The 21,764-nt window shown below is 54.3% G+C and overlaps 1 protein-coding gene across 1 annotated transcript in view; it reads left to right on the top strand.

Moving 5' to 3' along the window:
- MPZL1 (myelin protein zero like 1) overlaps positions 1-12,015 on the top strand; it is a 55,030-nt gene extending 43,015 nt beyond the window's left edge. The window contains exons 5-6 of the mRNA XM_080825139.1: positions 593-695; positions 10,367-12,015. Of these exons, the coding sequence (XP_080681265.1) occupies positions 593-695; positions 10,367-10,468 (205 nt within the window). The 3' untranslated portion in view covers positions 10,469-12,015. The remainder of the gene's footprint in view (positions 1-592; positions 696-10,366) is intronic.
- The last annotated feature ends 9,749 nt before the right edge of the window (positions 12,016-21,764 follow it).

Here is a 21,764-nt window from a genome sequence, read left to right as displayed (position 1 = left end):
GTGATGCTTGTTCTGAAAGACCCCCAGAGGCCTGACCAAGTTCAGCCTGTGTGATGTGACATCCCAGTTTCTTAGTGTTCCTGAGTTCTCTTTGGTTGGGCTGCAGCCTTCGTGGGGAAACTGAGTCTGGCGAGCTACAGGGCAGAAGGAAGGAGACACGCCTGGGTGTGGGTCCGTGACTTCTGGAGCACACTCAGCAGAGGTCTGCCTCGGGCCACTGACAGGAAGGCTTGGCTTGCTCGCCGAGGGGGATGACAGCAGAGGGAAGACACAGAGCAGCAGAAGCATAAGTGACCCCGAGAGCCAGAGCCCCCTCAGCGGGTAGCGTGGTTGCAATGTGGGGCCAAGAGGTTGCGCCACATTGGTTTCTGTGCACACACAGTGGGTTCATCGACTTGAGAGAAGTAGTGTCAGGGATGAGAAATAGCCTCGAGTCTGTGACCATTTTGGCCCTCATCGCTCTGTTGTGTTGTGTTTTTTTTTATCTGCTGCCTCATCTTGTCATCACTCGCCTATCTATATATTTTTTCCATTTATTTTCTTTATTTTCTTTTTTTTTTTACATTTGTTCTCCAAACTGCCAATTCACCAGCTGCAGTACGTCAGAGAGCGCGTCACCACTTAAGGAGGCTCCCCGGAAGTCGCCCTCCGACGCAGAGGGTCTGGCAAAGAGCCTGCCTTCCGGATCCCACCAGGTAACGGCTGGTTGCAGCTCTGCCCCCCGCTCTGCGCCCTGGCACTTCCCTGGTGCAGTAAACAGGACTGAGCCCTGTGGCAGGGAAGAGAGCAACCCGGGAAGGGGGAAGCAAGAGCTGGCTTGGGGGGGGCCACAGGAGCACGTGTGGCCACGGGAGCACGTGTGCAGAAGGATCCGGCCCGCTCACAGGTTTCCACCGTTTAGATTGTAGTCGTGCTGCTCCTCTCGGCCCGATGAAATTAGGGCACGGCCTTGTCAGATGTAATTCCTTAACTGCTTAAGGAAACAAGTCTAGTGAACTAAATTATGCGTTGAGGCGCCTGCAAGACAAGGAATTAGCAGGAAAAAGTGGATATTCTTGGTACTGAAAATAAAACGGGAAACGTTATTTTGTATGAGTTCTCTAGAAAAATCTGAAAGTAAAGATGTATCTGAGTAACCGGTGAGCTCGATGAACGAGGAGCAGCGTGGACGTGGACTTCGTGTCGAAAGCACAGAGGAGAAGTAACTGTGATTTGGAACTCAGCGTGGGATCTAGCATCGTGCTTGATAATGTGTTTCGGCTGTGTTGTTGGGACTCTAACTGCGGCATGGCAGAAATTCCAGAGCTTAGGACCAATTCTGTCCTGGGGTAGAAAGCATTCTAAGGAATTTGGCCGATTCCGGTCTTTCCCTGAGGTGTTTTGGAGCTCCGATGGATTTAAAGGGAACTGAAGGACAGAATGACAGTGTTCTGTGGAGGGTGATACTCATGCCTTTTTTTTTTTTTTTTTTTTAGATTTTAAAATTTCTTTATTTAACAGAGAGAGAGATGACAAGTAGGCAGAGGCAGGCGGCGGGAGGTGGGGGGTGCGGAGAAGCAGGCTCCCTGCTGTGCAGAGAGCCTGATCCCAGGATCGGGCTCTCTCTCTGCAGGATCCCCACCCGATCGAGTGGGGCTCGATCCCAGGACCCTGAGATCATGACCCGAGCCGAAGGCAGAGGCTTAACCCACTGAGCCACCCAGGCGCCCCATCATGCTCTTATTCCACAGCTTTTACTGAGGCACTGTGATGGTCACTCCCTAAAAGCACACACCCGGCCGTTCACAGAATTGGGCCTAGAACTCAGGTTCTAGCACATTCTCTGTCATATCATAGCATCAGGCTTCATGACTAATTCCTAGTCTGTCTCTCTCAGAGAACATACTATGTCTCAGATACCTCAGCTCACTAATTTGGGTTGCAGATGGGAATAGGGTTATGAATAAAGGCTTGAGAGTTAGGCATAACATCTGAAGAAGGCTTGGAAACTTTTTCTTCTGCTTTAAGTGCTGTGGGCATTGCTTACCTGTTCAAAAGAAACAAGGAAATAAAAACCAGAATGGTGTTTGGGCATTGGAAAATGAAACAGCACAGTGTGGTACTGTGATCCCTGAGAGAAAGGACACAAGTAAGAGGAGTCCTGTGACTCTCCGAGCTTACTGCCTCGAGGCAGTTCCCAGACGGCGGTGCTGGGAGGGGAAGCAAGATGGAGTTCAGTTGTCTCAGTGAATTGAGGAGCAGAAGTCAGTGTTTGGGGAGGCCAAGGTGTCTAGGATTTATGAAGCAAAGTACCAGAGAAGAAGAAACCACAGAGAAAAAGAAATGTGCAGCGGTGGGACTCCCTTGAGCCTTCTCCTGAGTAGAGATTTTGGCATGCGTGGGAGAAAACACCCTCCAGTCAGAGAAAGAGCCACTCGGAAAGCAGCAGGTTTTATGATACCAGTCAGGGCCGGGAACTGTTTGTGTTCCTGAAGGCCAGAGTGCAGAGACCTGGTGTTACACAGAGCACTGGTTGCAGTCCTCACAGTTGGTCCTGCCTTAGTAGTAGGCCTAGCGCAGCACCAGCATGTGGACACCGTGGCCCCACCGTAACAAAGCTTCAAAGGAGGCCTTTAAAGAATCAGACTGAAGTGAAAGTATTTTAGCGGCATGCCAGAAATCCAACACTCTTTACGAGAATACAACAAAATCCAGCACCCAGCAATGCTAAGTTTACAATGTCTAGCACCAATCAAAAATTACCACACATACAGAGAAGCAGGAAGATAATAACATAACCAGGAGAAAAGCCAATCAATAGAAACAAAATGAGAAATGACAGACAATGGACATAGAACCAGGACTTTTAAACAAGTATGAAAATCTTAGAAATAACCTTAATGATGTAAAGGAAAAGGAAACCTTGACATAACGAGAGACATATAAAAAAGACCAAAGCGGGGTGGGGGTGGGCGCGTGAACAGCAGCAGCAGCACCAGATGGCATAACCCAAAGAAGGAGAGGTCGGAAAGCTCGAAGACAGCGATAGGAACTACCCAAAATGAGGGTGAAGAGAAGGCTTCACTGGAGATGGGCCACATCTGACCAGAGTCAGAAAAGGGAAGGAAAGAGAAGAGAAAAAGGAAAAAAATTACATAATAGCCGAATGCTTTCCATTCTTTTAAATATTTCTTCTGGTATTTATCTTCATGTTTCTGAACAACTTTATTATATTACTACTTCTAGATTCTTCAGTTTTAGATATTATCTACCAACTCCATACTATGGAAAATGAAAATACACATTTCTTTTTCTCCCAGTCTTTTTTCCTAACACGCATTCTGTACACATACATACACACAGGCCTCTTCCCGATGTAGTTATGTCACTATATTTAGGTCTGTTTCAGAGTTGGGTGTACCTTTTTTTTCCCCACCATTGTACCACATATATTTGCTTCCTTTTATAATTTTTCATTCTTCATGGAGTCATGTTATTTGCTGTATGTATGTATGTATTTCAAAAATTTTATTTACTCATTTGAGAGAGAACAGGGGCAGAGGGAGAGGGAGAAGCAGGCTCCCCACTGAGCAGGGAGCTCAACTCAGGGCTCATTCCCAGGCCCCTGGGATCATGACCTGAGCCAGAGGCAGTCACTTAACTGAGCCACGCAGGTGCCCCTTTCTTAATAATTTTCAAAAGCTTTTTCTTACTCTCTCGTTATAACATCCTGTACTTGTTTTCATGAATGCATTTTCTTCTCTCTGCACATATCATTTTTTCATGTATTTTATGTGATTTTTTAAAAATGTTTTCTTCTGTCACTTGATTTTGCTGTTTCTTCAGTTACCTTTTTCTCTTACCGTTTCTTTGATGTTAGAAGCTTTACTCAAACGCTTAGTGACCCCTGGCTACCCATTGATAGTGAAGGTGCTCAGATCTGATCCAAAGCTGCTTGTGTAGGGACAGAGCTTCCTGGGTCATGGGCTTACCTGTTGGTATAAGGTGCTGCTTGTCTTCCACCGGGGGGCCTCTGAGTGCACGCTGCTGGGAGCCTTCTCTTCTTGGGTTCATCACTTTCTCCAGAAGGAAGTCCCTGCTGGGAGCGGAGCAGAGGAAGGAGACATGAGGGCTCCTTGCTCTGTAAGCAGACTTGCCCACCCCTTTTGGAGGGCCGATGCCTCCCCCTCCCGTGCCTGCTGCCCCTGAGTCAGAGACTGCCTCCCTTCCTGCGAGTCAGCCCCCAGGGTTCTGCCCAGGCCGAAGTTGGTGAGAAATAATCCAACCACGGTGTTGACCTGTATGGGCATTTTTCAGCATCTGCAAGGTAACAGCAGACTAGCTTTGGGAGCAGAATTGGGGCGTTCCTCACAGTTGATTCCTGGGTGAGTTCCTTTGTGCCCAGGGCAGAGCCCGGAAGGCCTCTCTGTCCCCATCAGACGCAGACCAGGGTTTCTGTTCTGGTGGCGTGCACCTGAGCACCCTTTGTCTGGCTCACGTATTTTTATCAAGTCATACTGTACTTTTTATTTTGCAGTTGTACTTGTTCAAACTAGTTTCTGCCTTACCTGTTTCTGGAACTTACACATCCTCTGCCAGTTAGGGCCAGGCTTAGACGTAGATCATGTGATTTCTGGCAGACTTCTCTTCTAGCTTTCGTTTTGTTTGGCGTTGCGTCTCGTGGCCATGTCAGCTCACAACAGGGACTGTTCTCTAAAGGCAAAAATGTTTGCTTCCTCCACACCATAAAGTTCCCAAGTGCCACAGAACATTAACAGGTGATCCTCGTCTCTGCTTTTTTTCCCTAAAGATTTATTTGTTCCTTTGAGAGAGAGAGAGAGCAGGGGGGAGGGGCAGAGAGAGAGAGTCTCCGGCCAGACTCCCCACTGAGCATGGCGCCCAACACAGGGCTCCTCCTCACAATCCCGAAATCAAACGTGATGCTCAACAGACTGAGCCCTGTGCCCCCGCACCCCCCAGCCCCGGGTGCCCCTGGCATGTGCTTTTATTCACCGTCACTCGAGTGCCATCTTCAGGTTCCAGAGCGATGCCTCTCCGAGCATCACAGTGTTTGATGGAAGTTGTTTTCGCCAGAACCCTTGTGACATACGCTCTCCCTTAGCTTGTTCAGATGGAGGCTGCAAAGATCTTCACAGTTTAGGGAAAACTTATTTGACCTGGTATGTTCATCTTAGTACGGAATTTATGAGATTAATTACCTTTTTTTTTTTTAAGATTTTGTTTATTTATTTGACAGAGCACAAGCAGGGGGAATTGGAGAGGGAGAAGCAGACTCCCCACTGAGCAGGGAGCCCAACGCAGGACTTGATCCCAGGACCCAGGGATCATGACCTGAGCCTAAAGCAGACGCTTAACCTCCTGAGCCACCCAGGTGCCCTAGATGAATCATCCTTTATAAGCTGAATGTAACCACACATCAGGGTTCTCTTAAGAATCTGATCTGTGTGTTCCGGTGTGAGCAGTTCCATAGGCACGTGGGTACTTGCCGTGCAGGCTGCATAGGCTGAGCTGGGGAGATGATTGGCACCCACGCCCTGCCCCCCAAAATCTTAGGGTCTCCGGGATTATCAGGATCATTTTTAGGCTTTTCTGTGATGTCCTGAATTTTTTTTTAATCCTAATGAATATTTTGGAGGGGGGTGTTTAGTTTTTGTTTTTTGAATACCCCGGCAAACATCCTTGAGGAGATCTTCATATTTAGATGAACTCCAAGGTAGTGTATTAAGAATTAGTGGTATATGGGGGCACCTGGGTGGCTCAGTCACTAAGCATCTGCTTCAGTTCAGGTCATGATCCCAGGGTCCTGGGATCGAGCCTTGCATCAGGCTCCCTGCTCAGCAGGAAACCTGCTTCTCCCTCTCCCACTCCCCCTGCTTGTGTTCCGTCTCTCGCTGTGTCTCTCTCTGTCAAATAAATAAAGTATTTAAAAAAAAAAATTAGTGATGTGTTACAGACTGGCCCTGACTTGGCTCCAGCCAGTAGTGGTGTTAACCTGGGGAGAACTATTTCATCTCAGCATCTGATCCTCATCTCTGAAATGATGGTTTGGGGCAAGTAGATCTTCTCATTTTTCTCTTTTTAGTTATAAAGGCCTGTGGTGCTCTGTGCTTTATATGGATGGGGTAGGTGGTTGCCCCGCACACTGGCAATCAGACCGGTGGAGTGGGGGCATGGGTAGGAATATTTGCAGACTATCCCTTGGCACTTTCTTCTGGGATTTTATCATGACACGTTCCCTGATCACCAAAACCTTCCATTTCCTACCTGCAGGCACCATCTGAGAACCCGGTAGCATTCGTAGTTACTACTGGGAGGAATAAATAAGTTCGTGCTATTTTATCAGAAGAGAAGTAGCAGGAGAGCACTAAGACGTAACACGCAACCAAGACATTAAGTTTGCTGTTTCATTCATCTTGCTTTGGTCACTATTTTTGTTATAATTGGAAGACTTGAGTAAAAGTAGCTTTAATTGTCAGAGGTTTATTGATTCACAAGGGGTCCCAAGGAAGGTACTTCTGTGTCCTTTAGTTCAGTAGCCCCACAGTGTCGTCAACAACATAGTTCTTTCCACCATATTCTTTTTTTTAAGATTCTCTTTATTTCTTCGATAGAGACTGACACAGCGAGAGAGCGAACACAAGCAGGGGGAGTGGGAGAGGGGGAAGCAGGCTTCCTGCCGAGCAGGGAGCCCGATGCGGGGCTCGATCCTGGGACCCTGGGATCATGACCCAAGCCAAAGGCAGACGCTTAAAGACTGAGCCCCCCGGACAGCCCGGCCCACTGTACTCTCAGTCTCTGCGTATCGTCTTCGTTCTTGGCTCCTTCCCGTAGCTTCCAGACGGCTGCCGCGGTTTCTCCCGCGGAGAAGGGGCAGCAGGGGAAGAGCTGACTCGCCTCCCATTCGGGTTTTGTCGTGGAGGAAAACCTTCCCCGGAAGTTCGCCAGCAGGCTTCTCTGAGTCCCGCGGGGCGTGGGTCACACCCTGATGGCTCTTCCCATCCGGGTCATTTACCTGAGCGAGCGGACGGCGAGCGGCCCACGCAGGGTGGGGTGCTCGGCAGAGCGCGAGCCGACGGCCTGGTCGGGAAGGGCGTGAGGTGGGCGCTGCTTCGAGTATCTGGCATCGGGGATGAGAAGTAAAGCGCTGCCTTTGGGAAGTTGAGTTTAAAATCGATTTTGTGGGCATCTTTCCTGAGCCCCGTGCTGGAGGTGGTTAATGTTCTGTGTGCAGGAGGCAGGCCTCGGTGGGGCGCGGGGACACGGTGACCAAGTCCGTACCCCGCGGCCGGGGCGCAGGGACGCGGCAGCCTTTGAGGTGCGCGTGCATCAGCTCAGCCGGCGCTCGGCGCGGCCCTGCGGGGCTCCATCTTCGTGCCCCACGTTGCGCGTGGACAAAGGGAAGCTTGCTCGGCTGCTGGGTGGCGGAGCTGCTGTTCCGTCCAGATCTGTCTGGCTTGGAGGCAGCTGCTCGTTTTCTCCGGCCTGTCCAGTTCTTGTCAAGTCCGCGACACACTCGAGCCCATTGATCTCAAGAGTTTTAACACGTGGCTGCGTGTCACACTTATTTCTGGCAGGACATAAATACTGAAAAAGCTGTTTTGTGAGCGGTCGCTGAGCATATGGTGAAAGCAGATGTTCTCTCCTGGTGGTGCCTGTGCTGAGGGATCGGGCGTGACTGAGACCAGAAAGGCCGCAGAGACGGTGGCCAGTGGACTGCAGGACAGAACACGGTAGCTTAAGTCGTGCGATTAATGCGCATTTGGGGCAACCCTTTCTCCGTGAACCCTCTCCCCCCACCTGCACCACTGTGTCTGCATATTGGAATACTTTTCATACACATGGAACTCAGGAGTAATTTTATCTCCTACGGGCACTAAAAGGAGAGATTTGAGTCGAGCAGTTTGTTTCTTGAAACATTTTCTAGTTAAGGACAATTTGTGTAGTAATTAGTCGGGGGAAAATGTATCCAGAGCAACTTCTTACTCGGTTATTCTAATTCTTTGTGGTAAAGCAGCCCCCAGCCGCGCCCCGCAGAAGAAAAGGGGAGGCTGGAGGGATGAGTGCCGAGATGTACGGTGAAGACATCCGGGTCAGCACCAGTGCCGTTCCTGGTGTTGTCTTGATTCTCGAACGCCCAGAAGTGACTCTCTTCGCGGCGGCTGAGTCATCTCCACGTCCGTCTTCGTTCCCTGGGACTTCGTGTTCCGCAGGGACGGAGGCTGCTTTCAGCTTCCAGACGCCCTTCCGCGCCGCCTTCTGAGAGCGCTTCTGGATCGAGCTAGATCCGTCAGCACGGGCCTGAGCTGGACCCACATCCCAGAATTCCTCTGGGCCCGTTGCATCGTCTGCCCTTTCACCGGCGCTCCTGGGTCTGCCAGTCCCGCCCCAGGCACTGAACTCACAAGATCCCGGACCTCGGGAGCGCGTCCTAAGAGGGAAAGGGAGTGAGGACAGGGCATGGTGGTAAGCAGTTTGAAGGAAAGAAACAAAACACAGATCCACCAACAGGAGGGGATTCCTTGTATCTTTCAGTGTTTCCCAGTTGCTTTTGACCAATGTTGTGTCCTCTTGCCAGGAAAGACAACCCCGTCTCGCAGGAGAGACCTTACTGGTGCTTCAGCGTTTACTGACTGATTCTCAGCTTGTTCTGTGTTTTCTCGCCTTTGTTTTCTCTCTCCTCTTTCTTTTCCACTCGCCTGGTGGACCAGTGGCCCGTTGCCGTGTGACAGACCAAAACCCCAAAACCCCAGAACACTGTGGCTTCAAGCAGCCACAGTGTTTATCTGGTTCCCGGTTCTGTAGGTCGGTTGGGCAGATCTGGCCGGGAGAGTTCAGCTGTGTCCTCGGGCTCACCCGCACACCTGCAGTCGGCTGGACCGTCCGCAGCGGTCTTGGTCACGGTCTGTTCAGGGACCGGCTGTGAGCCTGAGAGGCAGCCCCGGGGTGTTGTTCTGTGACCCACTTTCCACTGCAGGCGCACGTGGCGCAGCCCCGACAGCCGACGGGTCCCTTCCGGGGCGCTTGGAGGGCCTGCGCTCCTCGGGAGCCCCCGGGGCACATTAGAGGAGGCAGGCTCGGGGGCTCCTAGGTGGGCGTACGCTTGTTCAGTTGAAACTACAGGCGTCTGGCCACGGAGCTTAGGAGTCCAGCGGTGAAAGTTTAAGCACAATATTGGACTTCCCGGGAGAGTTTCCTGGATTGGGAGAAAAGTTGACTTTGGGTTATACTGAACTTGTCTTTTGCAGTCAGGGCTATTGTGGTGGTGTTTATAACTTCAGAATCTCTGGGTTGGAAGGGAGGGACGAGCAAGCACTGTCTGATGTTTCAGACTCCAGCCTCTGCTCGCCGTCCTCCCGAGCCAGAGGGACTCCCTGTGCCCCGCTCTGCGCCCCTCCCCCCGCCCCCCGCCTTCCCTGGCTGCCCTGCCTGGGACTTTGGAGCCCCTGCCTCATGCTGAGGCCAAAGGGAGGACTTCTACACTAGTCCACCCAGAGTTCTCTTCACCTTGCTTCAGTCATAGCCTTTTGGTTTTTTGTTTTAAAACAGGAAAACTAGTTACGTGGTCTTAGATATCAACGAAGCAATACCTTTATTAGTTATGACAGGATCAGACCGAAAGGGTTATACTCTAAGTAGGCACATGAGAGAGTATTTGAAATGTTTTTAAGCACCTGTTTGTACAAAGTGACCGGTTCAGACTGGGCATATCTTTGAGTGATACCCAGGATGCTGGTTTCCTACTGGCATTAGTCTGAGGCTCATGATTTCAGGGCGTCTCGAGTTGGGAGAAGTGCCCGTCTTAGTCCTTAAAACTCGGATCCCAGTTCCAAGGGCTGAGGAATTTTGTGGCAGGTATTGAGGTAAGGGGAATTCCTGAGGAGGAACATTCTGCTGTATAGAAATCCCCAAACATACAGAAGTAGATGGCATAAGGTAACGTGCCCCTAGGCACCAGCTTTAACAGTCCCCAGCCTTGTTTTAGGGTTTGCCCTGGACACACTGTTCTTAAGAGGCCTCCTCGAAGACGTCCAAAAGAAGGGACTCACGACTCTGGAACCCAGTGTTACCACATCGATGATTGCTTCTTCTTTTTTTTTTTTTTTTAAGATTTTATTTATTTATTTGTCAGAGAGAGTGAGCACAGGCAGACAGAGAGGCAGGCAGAGGCAGAGGGAGAAGCAGGCTCCCTGCTGAGCAAGGAGCCCGATGCGGGACTCGATCCCAGGACGCTGGGATCATGACCTGAGCCGAAGGCAGCTGCTCAACCAACAGAGCCCCCCAGGCGTCCCTCAATGATTGCTTCTGCACCTGTCCCCGGAGGGACCCCCGGTTTTCCCAAACCCCTAATTGTCCTTCTCTCCTCCAGGGCCCAGTCATATATGCGCAGTTAGACCACTCTGGCGGACATCACAGTGACAAGATTAACAAGTCAGAGTCTGTGGTGTATGCGGACATCCGGAAAAATTAAGAGAAGACCCAGAATGTATCCTAAGCAAGAAATAAATGAAACGGGACGCTCGTGCGGAAAATGTAGCCCATAACCCCATGTGGCCTGGGGAGCTGGGCAAGGACAAGCACATGTTTATCCACGGGAGGAGAAAAAGATGTGTATAAAGGATATGTATAAACATTCTATTTAATCTGATATGGGGAGCCAGTGCTGCATGATGAAAGGATGCTATGATTCTACGTATATATGAACTGCCTCGCCGTTCTGTGCTGTCTTCCGGGGTCATTTACAGTTGGGAAAAGTCCGAAACGTTCCTGTTGCTGTCATTTACACGTGGTTTGCCTTCGTGGAGACTGTAGCAGATCCTTAGTGTGCCAGTAGACGTGGCCCTGTGGTCTAAGGGCTTAGCCAGTCTTAGCATTTATCGTGGTTGGACAGCGGAGACACTGACCAGTGTCGGCACCCCTGTTGGGCTGTAGGGGTTGGAAAACCTCGACTCACGTGCCCCTCGGACACAGCTTGAGAAGTCTTTGTTGGTGTTTTTCTCTCTAGAATACAGGGCGGTTTTTCGCTTTGTATGTTGTGAGAACGGCTTTCATGTTACACCCTCACCCTGTCAGTTTGTGGATCTGGCACAGCGGGACCAGCAAAGGGTAAATGCCAAGGCCACCACTTCCCAGATGCTTTCAGATCAATACCATAAACACCGTTGATGTAGGAAGCCCAGGCCTTGCTTGAGGAGTGGGTACCATTTGGAGAGTAAGAAGTACCGCTTAACATTCTTTGCCCAAGCCCTTCCTGCTTGAAGTAAGGGTCTCCGTCCAGCTGAAGGAGAGGAGTTTCCTTTCCTTTTAAGTAGGCACAAAAGGGGTCATTACAAAGCCAGTCTGCGGCACCCGGAGCTGTCGCGAGACGATCCTCTTTGGAAAAGCTTCCGGCATGACTCCGGTGAGTGGCGGCATCAGTCATAGCTCTGTGATAGCTCCCCAGTGTCTCAAGAGGCTGAGGATAGTCTAGACTTTTGTGAATCAGTGGGTAGGGTTATTAGCACTTCTACTCTGGGGTTCCCTTCTCTGTCACTGTTTTGGAGTTTGGGGGGGGTTCTTTTTTTTATTTTTACTCCACCCCCTACTTCCCCCAGTACGTGGAATCGATTAAAAGTGAGAGCTCAGCACCCGCTGTAGCAACAGCTGCCGGCCCCCGGCCCCCTTGCCACCCAACCAGAGCCCTGGCCCTGAAAGCAGGCGCCTCCTAGCCCTTCCTCTTGTGTCCCGGCGTGCCTGTGCCTGCCACAGATGACAACAGTGGGGTTGCCCGCAGCTGGCAGAGCTGCCCTTCCCGTGCCTTATCAGTGGCAGGACGAGACCTTTTAACATTCCATGTGACCAGGGGCCACCCAGAAGGCATTTCTTAAGAGATGAAAATCCCAAACCACCTCTCGGTTTTCAGTGAAGTGTATCCAGCTCGGGAGAACCCATCTGGTTCATTATTATTTTTTGGTTTTTCCTCCTTCCGAATTGTTGTACTTTTGTGAATATTTTAATACATCTTTTCCAGTTACTGAATCGTGTCATGTGTTCCTCCTTTACCAGTAGAGAAAGGGATGGAGGCCTTTCCACCCGTCCCCCTTGGGCCGCACGGGCTCCGCAGTCTTCAGGAGCACCAGGCACTGCCGGCTTCGGGCCCTGTGCACCTGCCGTCCCCTCGGCCTGGAGCTTGCCCGCGGCGCCTGTCTGGGTGGCTCGCTCCCCCCCCCCTTCCTGTAAGCGTCCGCTCCCCTCGGAGACCCCTGCGGCCACATGTGGAACAACCGCCTCACCCCCCTGCCGGCTCCCCGGCCCCCTCGGTCCCGCTGCCGTGTGCCCGGTCGGCTCTGCCCGCGGGAGCACGAGCCCCAGAGCATGGCTCCCGGCTCACGGCTCCCATCTCCAGGGCAGAGACCAGTACCTGGTGCTTAGCGGGGGCTCAGCGAGCGCCACGTTTAGAATGAGAATGGCCCTGCCCCAGGGGCTGTGCCGGGCACGGGAAACCAAAATGAACAAGCCAAGCTCCAGGCCCTGTAGGCGAGACGGGGCATGAGAGCGCCAGCCAGCACCGACTGAGCGCTCGCTGTGGGCCCGGCACTCGGCACTTCTCTGCGTCGCACGGCGCACACGCTGGTTGGACGACGCTTCACCCCACTTGTAGAAAGAGTGTCATGCTTGCGGTGTAGACCTTGCCCGAGGTCACTCAGCTAATAAGGTCCGGAGAGGCAGGGCTGGGCTTGTTCTGAAACACTGCCCTGTGGCCTAGCTCACCAAAAGAAGCCAATAAGTAAAAGAACTTCTTTATTCGAATCGATGTGCTGTGTGCCTGAAAGGCAGTTCTCGTGTTCAGGAGGAGCTCGGTGGGGCTGACGTGAGGGTGGTGTCGTACAGACACAGGGACCAGGGGCCTTCACCTCAGTTTGGAAGACAAATACAGTGACAGTCTGTTGAGAGCTGTGTCACAGGTAATGAGGGCGCCCGGGTGGCTTAGTTGTTGGGTGTCTGCCTTTGGCCCAGGTCACGATCGCAGGGTCCTGGGATTGAGCCCCGCTTCGGGCTCCGTGCTCGGCGGGGAGCCTGCTTCCCCCTCTCTCTGTCTGCCTGCCTCTATCTGTGCTCTGTCTGTCATATAAATAAATAAAATCTTTAAAAAAACAAAACGAAAAACGCTGTAATGTCTTATAAGCCATGATGTTTTCTAGGGATTTACTAATTTGCTAAAATTACCGCAGACGCACAGGCTGCTGGCTGGCTGGCCTTCACGCTCTCCTGAGTGGGAGGGGGTCGGAGCTCAGGTCGGCCCACGGGAGAGGATCTCACGGGAACACAGCGATCATGTGATGCGGCGCCGAGAAGAGAGACCCTCCCGGGGCACACAGGGGTACAGTACCGGGAACTGGTTTCCAGGCTGCGCGGGGAGCGCGCCAGCCATATACACACTCGCGATTTCTGGGGCGGCCGCAGCCCCAGGCGGGCGGGCTTGGCCGTATTTAAGGGGAACCTCAGATTCTCTCTTCCCCCGCCCCTCGAGGCTCCCTCCGCATCCTGGGTGACTGCGGTGCCGGCCCGGTCGGGGTTCGGAACCGATGACCCGGGGAGCGCTCTCGCCGGGGAGGGACGCGGCACTCGTCGGTGGAGGTGAGGCAGGGCACCGACGGACCGTCTCTGTGACAGGTTCCCACACACGCGCTCTCCCTGTATATTCAGGTTTTCTGTGAAGGATTTCAAACTGGCACGGAAGGGGAGCGTAAAGCCCACCTCCACACGTGCGTCCTCAGCGACTGCTTCAGCCGCCCCTTTCTCCTTCCTCTTTTCTGAATTACTTGAAAACAAATCCCAAAACATGTCAGTGTACCCGACGTTCTTTGGTCATGTTTAAGAATACATAAATTTTGTTACATAACTGTAATGTCTTATTACATTTAACAGAAACTTTTTTAAAAAATTTATTTAAGAGAGAGAGTGCAGAGGGAGGGGTAGAGGAAAAGCTCTGAGCCAGACGCGGGCTTGATCCCATGACCCAGAGATCAAGACCTTAGCGGACACCAAGAGCCCTGATGCCCACTGACAAAGCACCCCAGGCACCCCTAACAGAAACGTGTAAAGAAAAACCACACTTTAAAAAAAAAAAAAGAAATCTTGCCATTTGCAACGACGTGGATGGCACTAGAGGATGTTATGCTGAGAGAAATAAGTCAATCAGAGAAAGACAAATATATGATCTCTCTGATATGAGGAAGTTGAGAAACAAGACAGGATCATGGGGGAAGAGAAGAAAAAACCAAACCGGACGAAACCAGGAGACGAACCATGAGAGACTCTGAATCAAACAGGTTTGCTGGCGGGGGAGGGGGTGACCGGGGAACGGACACCAAGGAGGGCACGTGTTGTGATGTGTACAACTGATGAATCACCAGTCCGTCCTTCTGTAACCAGTAATACATTGTATGTTAGTTAATTGAATTAAAATTTTAAAAACACATTTAAACAAATAATTCCTTGACTATAGGAGCGCCTGGGTGGCTCAGTCGGTTAAGCGTCTGCCTTCCGCTCAGGTCATGATCCCTGCGTCCTGGGATCGAGCCCCACGTGGGGCTCTCTGCTCAGCGGGGGGCCTGCGTGTCCCTCTCCCTGGGCCCCTGCTTGTGCGCTGTCTCTCGCTCACTCTCAAAAAAAAAATCAGTCTTTAAAAATAATGACAAGAATTCCTTGATATCATCTAAAACCTAGTGCATGTTCAAATTTTCCCTTGTTTCAAAAACGGCATTTTACAAATGGTTTCTTCGGATCAGGACCCATCCACACACGGCTCCAGCGACGCCGTCGTGCCTGTGTCAGAAACAAAGACGGGACCCCAGGACTCTGCGGTTGGTTTTCTTCCCTCTGCGCGGTTTGGAGCAGCTTCGGTGCAAGCGGGGAAAGCACCAGGCCCTCAGCCGGTGACACCAGGGGGCCTGCTCTCGGGTCGATGCACCATATCCGAAACCATTCCTGACTTCCTGGCTTTTGTTCTAGTTGTCTTGTTTCTGCCAACCCAAGAGGTCCTGTAAGCATCACTTGCTCTCGTGAACTAGTAAAGAGAAAAGGCGACGGAAGCATTTGCAGCCCGGGGCAGCAGCACAGGATGAGACAAGCCCCCTCGGACAGGGAGTCTGAGGGGTGGACGGTGGTGGCCTTCTAGCTCCCTTCGGGCTCCCTGTCCTCACCACACCCTTCTGAAGGCCCCGCGGCTGGCGGGAGGGCCGCGGCCTGGACTGTAGGATCGGCGGTGGGGGCAGAAGGCCGGTGGAGGCCCCCGCACCTGCAGGCCCTGGCTGTGCTCACAAGGACGGAAATGCAAACCTTTCAAGCCCGCGGAGTCCCCGAGGAGCTGCTGCCCCCAGCTTCCCTTTCCTCCTGCAGACAGGATGTGGGACCATTGTCCCTTCTTGGCTCAGGTTCAGGTTGGGGCGTCCACGCATTCCCTTGCGGGGAGCCTCGGGGCCCGGCCTGCAGGGCTCCTGAGCAGGAGGATGAAGGGCTGGTTCTTTTTTCTTTCTTTCTTTTTTTTCATGTCCACAATTGGGACGAGGAAGTCTGGCAGGTTTAACATCCCGACGTCTGCTTCGGGGCCCTGCCCTCCAGTGCTGCGTGGCGGACACACTGGGGGTCTACTCTGTGCTCCTGTGCCCAGATCGCCACTCTGCTGAGGGGATGGGGGACAGGGCCCAACTCAGGCCAGCTAGCGGAGGGCCTGAGGTTTGCCTTCCGCGGCCACAGACTCCAAGGACACTGAACTTTGACTCTAGATCCATTCTTGTTCTTTCTTAGGGTTTTGTTTTGTTTTTCGTTTTTTAACAGCAGTGTCTTTCCACTCGATAAAAGAAACATAAATGTTTACTTCATTTTGTAGGAAATCTCTTAAAACATACAAGAGACCCAGAGGAATGTGGGGCAAAGAAGCCCTTGCTCTCGCCCCGTGGAACCCCAGAGGCTTCGCCTCTAACGCGTCTGGACGTTTCTATCGGAGTAAAAGGCCCGGACTTTTCTACCCAGAAGCCTTTCCTGAAGGTAGTTGCTCTGCCAGAGGGAGACGAGTTTCTGAAAAGTTTGCCCAGGCATTTTGGTCCCAAAGAATGTAAAATATCTGTGGGCCAAGTAGGCGCTGGTGGCCAGCAAGGGCCACACCGCGTGGAGTCCCTCCGCCCAGGGAGCCACGCCGAGCTCCAGGGTCAAGCCTGTGGAACAGCACCGCACCCCGAGGAGGGAGCACGTGCAGAGGGCACAGCCCGAACCCCTCGGACACGGACACCTCAGGACACGCAGGGCTGCGGAGAGGAGGCTGAGCAACGACTTCATGTTGGCTAAGTGAGGGTGAGCAAGAGGGAGGTGAGCAGGTGCGCCCACACCTGGCTGGAAGTCCCTGGGCTGATACCATGAGGAAGATGAGAGATTCGGGTGCCTCCTGTACGTTTTGTCCATTTCAGTTCATTCTGGGTTTTCCCAGGGTCCCTTGCACGCCACCTCCTCCTCCCCGTCCACAGGCATGTGTTCAAGTCATTGCAAAATGCAGTCCCTTCCCCTGGAGGCCAAGGGCGGGTAGGAAGGAGGGTAGAAGTAGAGAGCAGCCTAGCCGATGTGTGACCCGGCATCGGACGAACATCAGAGCTGTTGTCAAGCACTGGTTTGGCGTCTGGAATCCCCTTAATTGGAGAAATACATCTTTTTTGTTTAAGTATTTTATTTGTCAGAGAGAGTACACAAGCAGGGGAGGCAGCAGGCAGAGGGAGAAGCAGGCTCCCCGCTGAGCAGGGACTCAGATCCCGGGACCCCGAGATCATGACCTGAGCCGAACGTCTGCACGTTCAACGGACGGAGCCACCCAGGCGTCCCCGCAGACACACATCCTGATGAGAAGCGTAGCCCATACAACGTGATATGTTTTTGCCTACGTACTAGTAATTCCCCTTCGATCCAAGCTGTTATTACTCTACAGATGTTCCCGTTCGGTCTCTGGCGGTTCTGCCTTGGCCTTTTAAGGTCAATGAAGTTAGTGCACAGCCCCGTATTGTCGCCAGTGGCCACGTGCGACCACTGACATTAAAATTACGTGAAATGAAATAGGATTTACAGTTCCCATCCTCAGTCGTACTAACCACATCGCAGGTGCCGGGTAGCTGGAGAGGAGAGTGCGGACACGCGCGGGGACAGCAGCTTTCCTTCAGCACAGGGAGTTCTGTCGGACAGCCCCGGGGCAGACCACGCAGGAGCCGGCGGCCTTTCGGTCAGTGGTGCCTCCCACACGGTCTCGGGACCGGCGGAGGCCGTTCCAGTCGGAGGGGACAGCCCAGAGCCTCGGGCTGGGGGAGAGAGCGGGGCCAGAGCGATTGCCACGGCGGATTCGGCAGGGAGCGGGCCCCGACAGCCTTGCGGCCCGGGCGAAGAAACTGGGCGGCCGTCCTGAAGGCAAAGGGCTTTCGCAGAGCAGCGGCGAGCGGGGATTCGCAGGGAACGAGGGCGCCCGCCCGTTAGTGGGGTGGCGGTCGGAGATCTGTTACGTAGCCATCGTGACGTCCGTCACCGACCAGCCGGATCGTCCAGAGCGGTGGGAGCGAAGATGGCCAGGAGGGTCTGGGGAGGGCCGGGGCGGGGGGGATGCGAATAGCGACGCGGGGGCCGGAGAGAGAAGGTGCGAGAAGAGCAGTGGCAGCACCACGGGGACGGGCAGCCGGCTCACCGGGGGGGCTCCTGAGGGCCCCCGGGCTGTGGCGCAGGCGACAGGGGTGTCGGAACGGTCCGTTCAGCAGGGCCTGGGAGGACCAAGTGCTCGAAACGCCGCGGGTCCCCAGCAGACGGGGCGTCTCCCTCCGTGCTGGTCGCTCGTGAGCGTCGTCCTCCGGGTTGAACGCGCTCTGCTTCCTCCGGCGACTCAGAGGGGGCCGCCTCGTCCCCCTACCGCCCTCCTCCGTGGCGGGCCGCGCTCGCCCCACCCTGCACCCGGCTCCCAGGTCCCTGCGGCGGCCGCTTCTACCCCGCGCTCCGCGAAGGGGGCGTTTCTGAAACAAAACGCAGCGCACAGGCTTCCCCAGGGTGAGCTCGCAGCCCCTCAGCCGCCCGGTCCTCGGGGCCTTGAGCGACGTCGGTCCCGCCGGCCTCCCACGTCCTCCTGGCACACGGCCCTGCTGGCGGAGCTCGGTCAGAGCCTGTGGGAGGCCCAGGCCCCCTGTGGCTTCCGCAACCACGACTTCTCCAGCCCTGAATGCCTTGTCCCAGCCTGGGAAGTCTTCCCCGGCCGAGGCCTCTTTCTTCCAGGAAGCTTCCTAGAAACGTCTAAAGCCATGTTAGGGTGCGCGCCTCTCCATTTTGTCCTCCCACAAGCCCTGTGTGGTTCTCCCCCAGATCCTGTGTGTTGCCTGTTTGTCCCCTCCTCAGGGAGCTTACCTGAATTAGCTCCGATCACCCTGTAAAGGTGGACAGTATTACCATCCCCGCTTTAACACACGGGAACTGGGGCGCCTGGGTGGCTCAGTGGGTTAAAGCCTCTGCCTTCAGCTCAGCTCATGATCGCGGGGTCCTGGCATCGAGCCCTGCTCCCCCCTCTCTCTCTGCCTGCTGTTATGCCTGAATAATGGGTCTGTGATTAAAGGAGCGAGACTGATACAAAGCGAAGGTCAAGCAAAGCTTTATTTCGCGCCAAGCATCAAGATTCAAACTGGCCGGCCAGGGCCGCACCTCTTACAGAGAGAGGGCGACCCCGCTCTCCTTTAAGGACTGGCTTTTAAGGGCAAAGGCCATGTGGTTGGGCCTGGCCACGCACAGGTGGCCAATGAAATTGGTGACCAATTGAATTACAATTTCACCTTGGTTAAGATTGGTGCCCAAAAGGCCCCCCAAAAGGCAGGGCCCATACTCCTTGGTCGCTAGGGAGACAGTATGCAACCCCCCACTGATCGGATGTCTCCACCTGGCCTGACCCACCCTTGTATCTGTGTTGTTACCTGAGGCTGGTGTCCGGGACTTGTTTTTAAGTAGGTCCCCTGGGGGAAGGGGAGCAGGGACAGTTTAAGGGTTAAACAGCAATTTATTGTTTAACCTCAATGGAAGCCTCTGGCTAAAATATAAAAATATAAAATAGGTCCTTACACCTGCCTCTCTGCCTACTTGTGGTCTCTGTCTGTCAAATAAAATCTTAAAAAACAAAAAACAACAAGGGAACTGCCCACGAAGAGGTTAGCCTGCCCAAGGACACAAAGCTGGCGCCTGTCCATGCGGGGATCCTGTTCAGCGACGTCCGGGACCCACGTGTCGGTAACTACCAGGCACACGGGCCCTCACGGCCCGTCCTCGCGGCTCCAGCACAGAGCCCAGCCCCCGCAGCCCGTGCGGGTCGTCTTTGCTCACCTCCATCAGGGTCCACACGGTTCACCAGCTCAGTACACGACGGGTCCCAACCTCTCGGGGGCCTGCAAGCACGAACCCGGGATGAGCACGTGGAAATGTGAGCACCTCCCGCGGTCTGCGAGCTCTTCCCGCCCACTTCCCGCCCCCAGCGGGGGGCCGGCCTGGCGGTGGAGAACGAGGACAGAGCCCCCCCCTGCCCCCCCCCCGCCTCCAGGGACCTGCAGAGGGGACGGGGTGGGGGTGGGGGTTGGTCAAAGGCTCATGTTTAAAGAAAAAGGCGTATGTCCTGTCTTCTCCATTCCCTGCGCTCCTGGCGCCTTCACGGATGAGGTGCCTTCTCCGGGGAGCTCTCGGCCGGATGCACCTGCTCCCCCGGTGTTGCAGGGCGGGGTGGGGGTGGCCGGACCAGAACTCGTGTTGCTGCTACTGCGGCCACAGCGGGAGGCAGCGCTGCCATCTGCTGGCTGGAGAGGGGACGTGCCCACGCCCGTCCTGTGGGTGGGAGGCGACTGGCAGCCTGGGCGGGAAGCGGGCCTGGACGGCCCCCCAGTGTGTGTATTCTGGATGTGGGGAAAGCGACGGGAAGGTCACATAACTGGTTTGAGGCAGGCTGGGGGCCGGAAGTGCAGGGTTCCCGTACAGCCTGAGGCACCCCACTCTGGGCTGCGCGGTCTGGGAGTTAGGGGGCTGCACTTCCCAGAACCCCTGCCTTCTCCCTGCCCGCCTCCGTCCACCCTCCAGCCTAGCCCGTCTTCGCTCTGCCAGGGGGAGGTGGGGTGGTTGGGGAGGAGGGCCTGGCTCGCTCCAGGACAGGGCAGCCTCCAGAGCGTCTGCTGGCCCAGAGGGCTCGCGCCAAGGCTGTCCTCCACGCCCACCGTCGGCCCCCCTACTTGCCCTCCACCTGCTCCACGAAGAGACGGTGGAGCCCAAAGGACCCGTTTCTGAGACGCTTCAGCTACGTCTTCTGAGACGGCTTTCGCGGGTGCTGCTCCCCACCACTCGATTCTTCCCTGCCGACGGCGGGGCTTCCCTGCTGGCCTGCTTCCTCTAATGGCTTGGTGAGCTTGTCAAGGTCAAGGATCGGCCCTTTACGTCTTTGTGTCACAGCCTCCGCTCCGTCATCAGTGTCGGGTACATTGGGACTCGTCGAGACGTGTTAGTTGGATGAGTAAGTGAATGAATACGATGACTGATGTACGAAATAATGAAGGCAGTAAGAAAACAAGTAATTTTTATGTAGCACCGGGAGACGAGTCCCCAGCTTTAGACGACCCAACAGCTTTGAAGGAGATGATACTCCCATGCAGGTTTATTTTAAAAGCAGTCCTCTGTCAAATAATAACTTTTTTTACTTGGACGCACATTGTCTTTTCCAACACCTTTCCCCTCCGTCACCTGCGAGCCTCACACGTGTGCTGAGACAGGGAGGTTTGGTGACGAGGCACGGGAATAAAGCATGTGTGTGGCAGAGTGGCTGGAGGTCAACCCTGTCATTTCCCGGGCTGCTCGTCTTTCCACCGTCCCAGGCCCCCAGGCCTCTGTGCAGCGCAGTTGTGCCACCAGGATGGAAAATACACACCTCCGGAGACATGGCAGGACAGTGAGATACCGGCCTGCGAAAGAAACGCCGGCCTGGGGGCACTGCCGAGGAAGTCACCGGGAGAAACCTGGGCGCGCGTGACAGGAGGGCAGGTCGAGGCCCCCAGGAGAACCTGCTCCGGGATCAGAAGACCAGAAGACGGCTGGAACCCACGAGTGGAAATCCTGGGGCACCTGCTTGAGATGGCCACCGGGGCCCATGGGATGATCTGGCACAGGGGGGCTGGGCCATGCAGCGGTGGGCTGAGTCCCCATGGGTCCCACACACGCAGGGGCACGAAATGCCACTGAGAGCAGTGCTGTCTGCGGCGCCCGTGGGGCTGTGCCGGGCTCAGGTCAGGATCCCCGCTGCCGTGCTCTCGCTCGCTCTCTACAAAAAGCTTAAACAAAACAACTGTTCTGTCTGCCAACAAGGAGAGAGACTGTCTGCAGGTGCCTCCCCAGCGTCTGGGACACGCACCTCAGTGCTACCACTTTCCTTTTTTTTTTTTTTAAGATTTTATTTATTTATTTGACAGACAGATCACAAGGAGGCAGAGCAGCAGGCAAAGAGAGAGGGGGAAGCCGGCTCCCCGCCAAGCAGAGAGCCCGACGCGGGGCTCGATCCCGCGACCCTGAGACCATGACCTGAGCCGAAGGCCGAGGCTTCACCCACGGAGCCCCCGGCGCGCGGAGCGCTGTCACTTTCTTAAGTCAAACAAGGGGACTCCGAGCTGCACCTGTGCCCACCCCGGAGCTGCTGGGGTTTCAACCGCACGAAACCTGTTTCCACCGAGAGCTGCGGCGCGCACGAAAGACGACGCCGGACG

This window comes from Martes martes (genome assembly GCF_963455335.1).
Source record: "Martes martes genome assembly, chromosome: 15".
Taxonomy (NCBI): Eukaryota; Metazoa; Chordata; class Mammalia; order Carnivora; family Mustelidae; genus Martes; species Martes martes.
The sequence above is the reverse complement of the archived record's forward strand: the minus strand, read 5'-3'. Positions and strand labels throughout refer to the sequence as shown.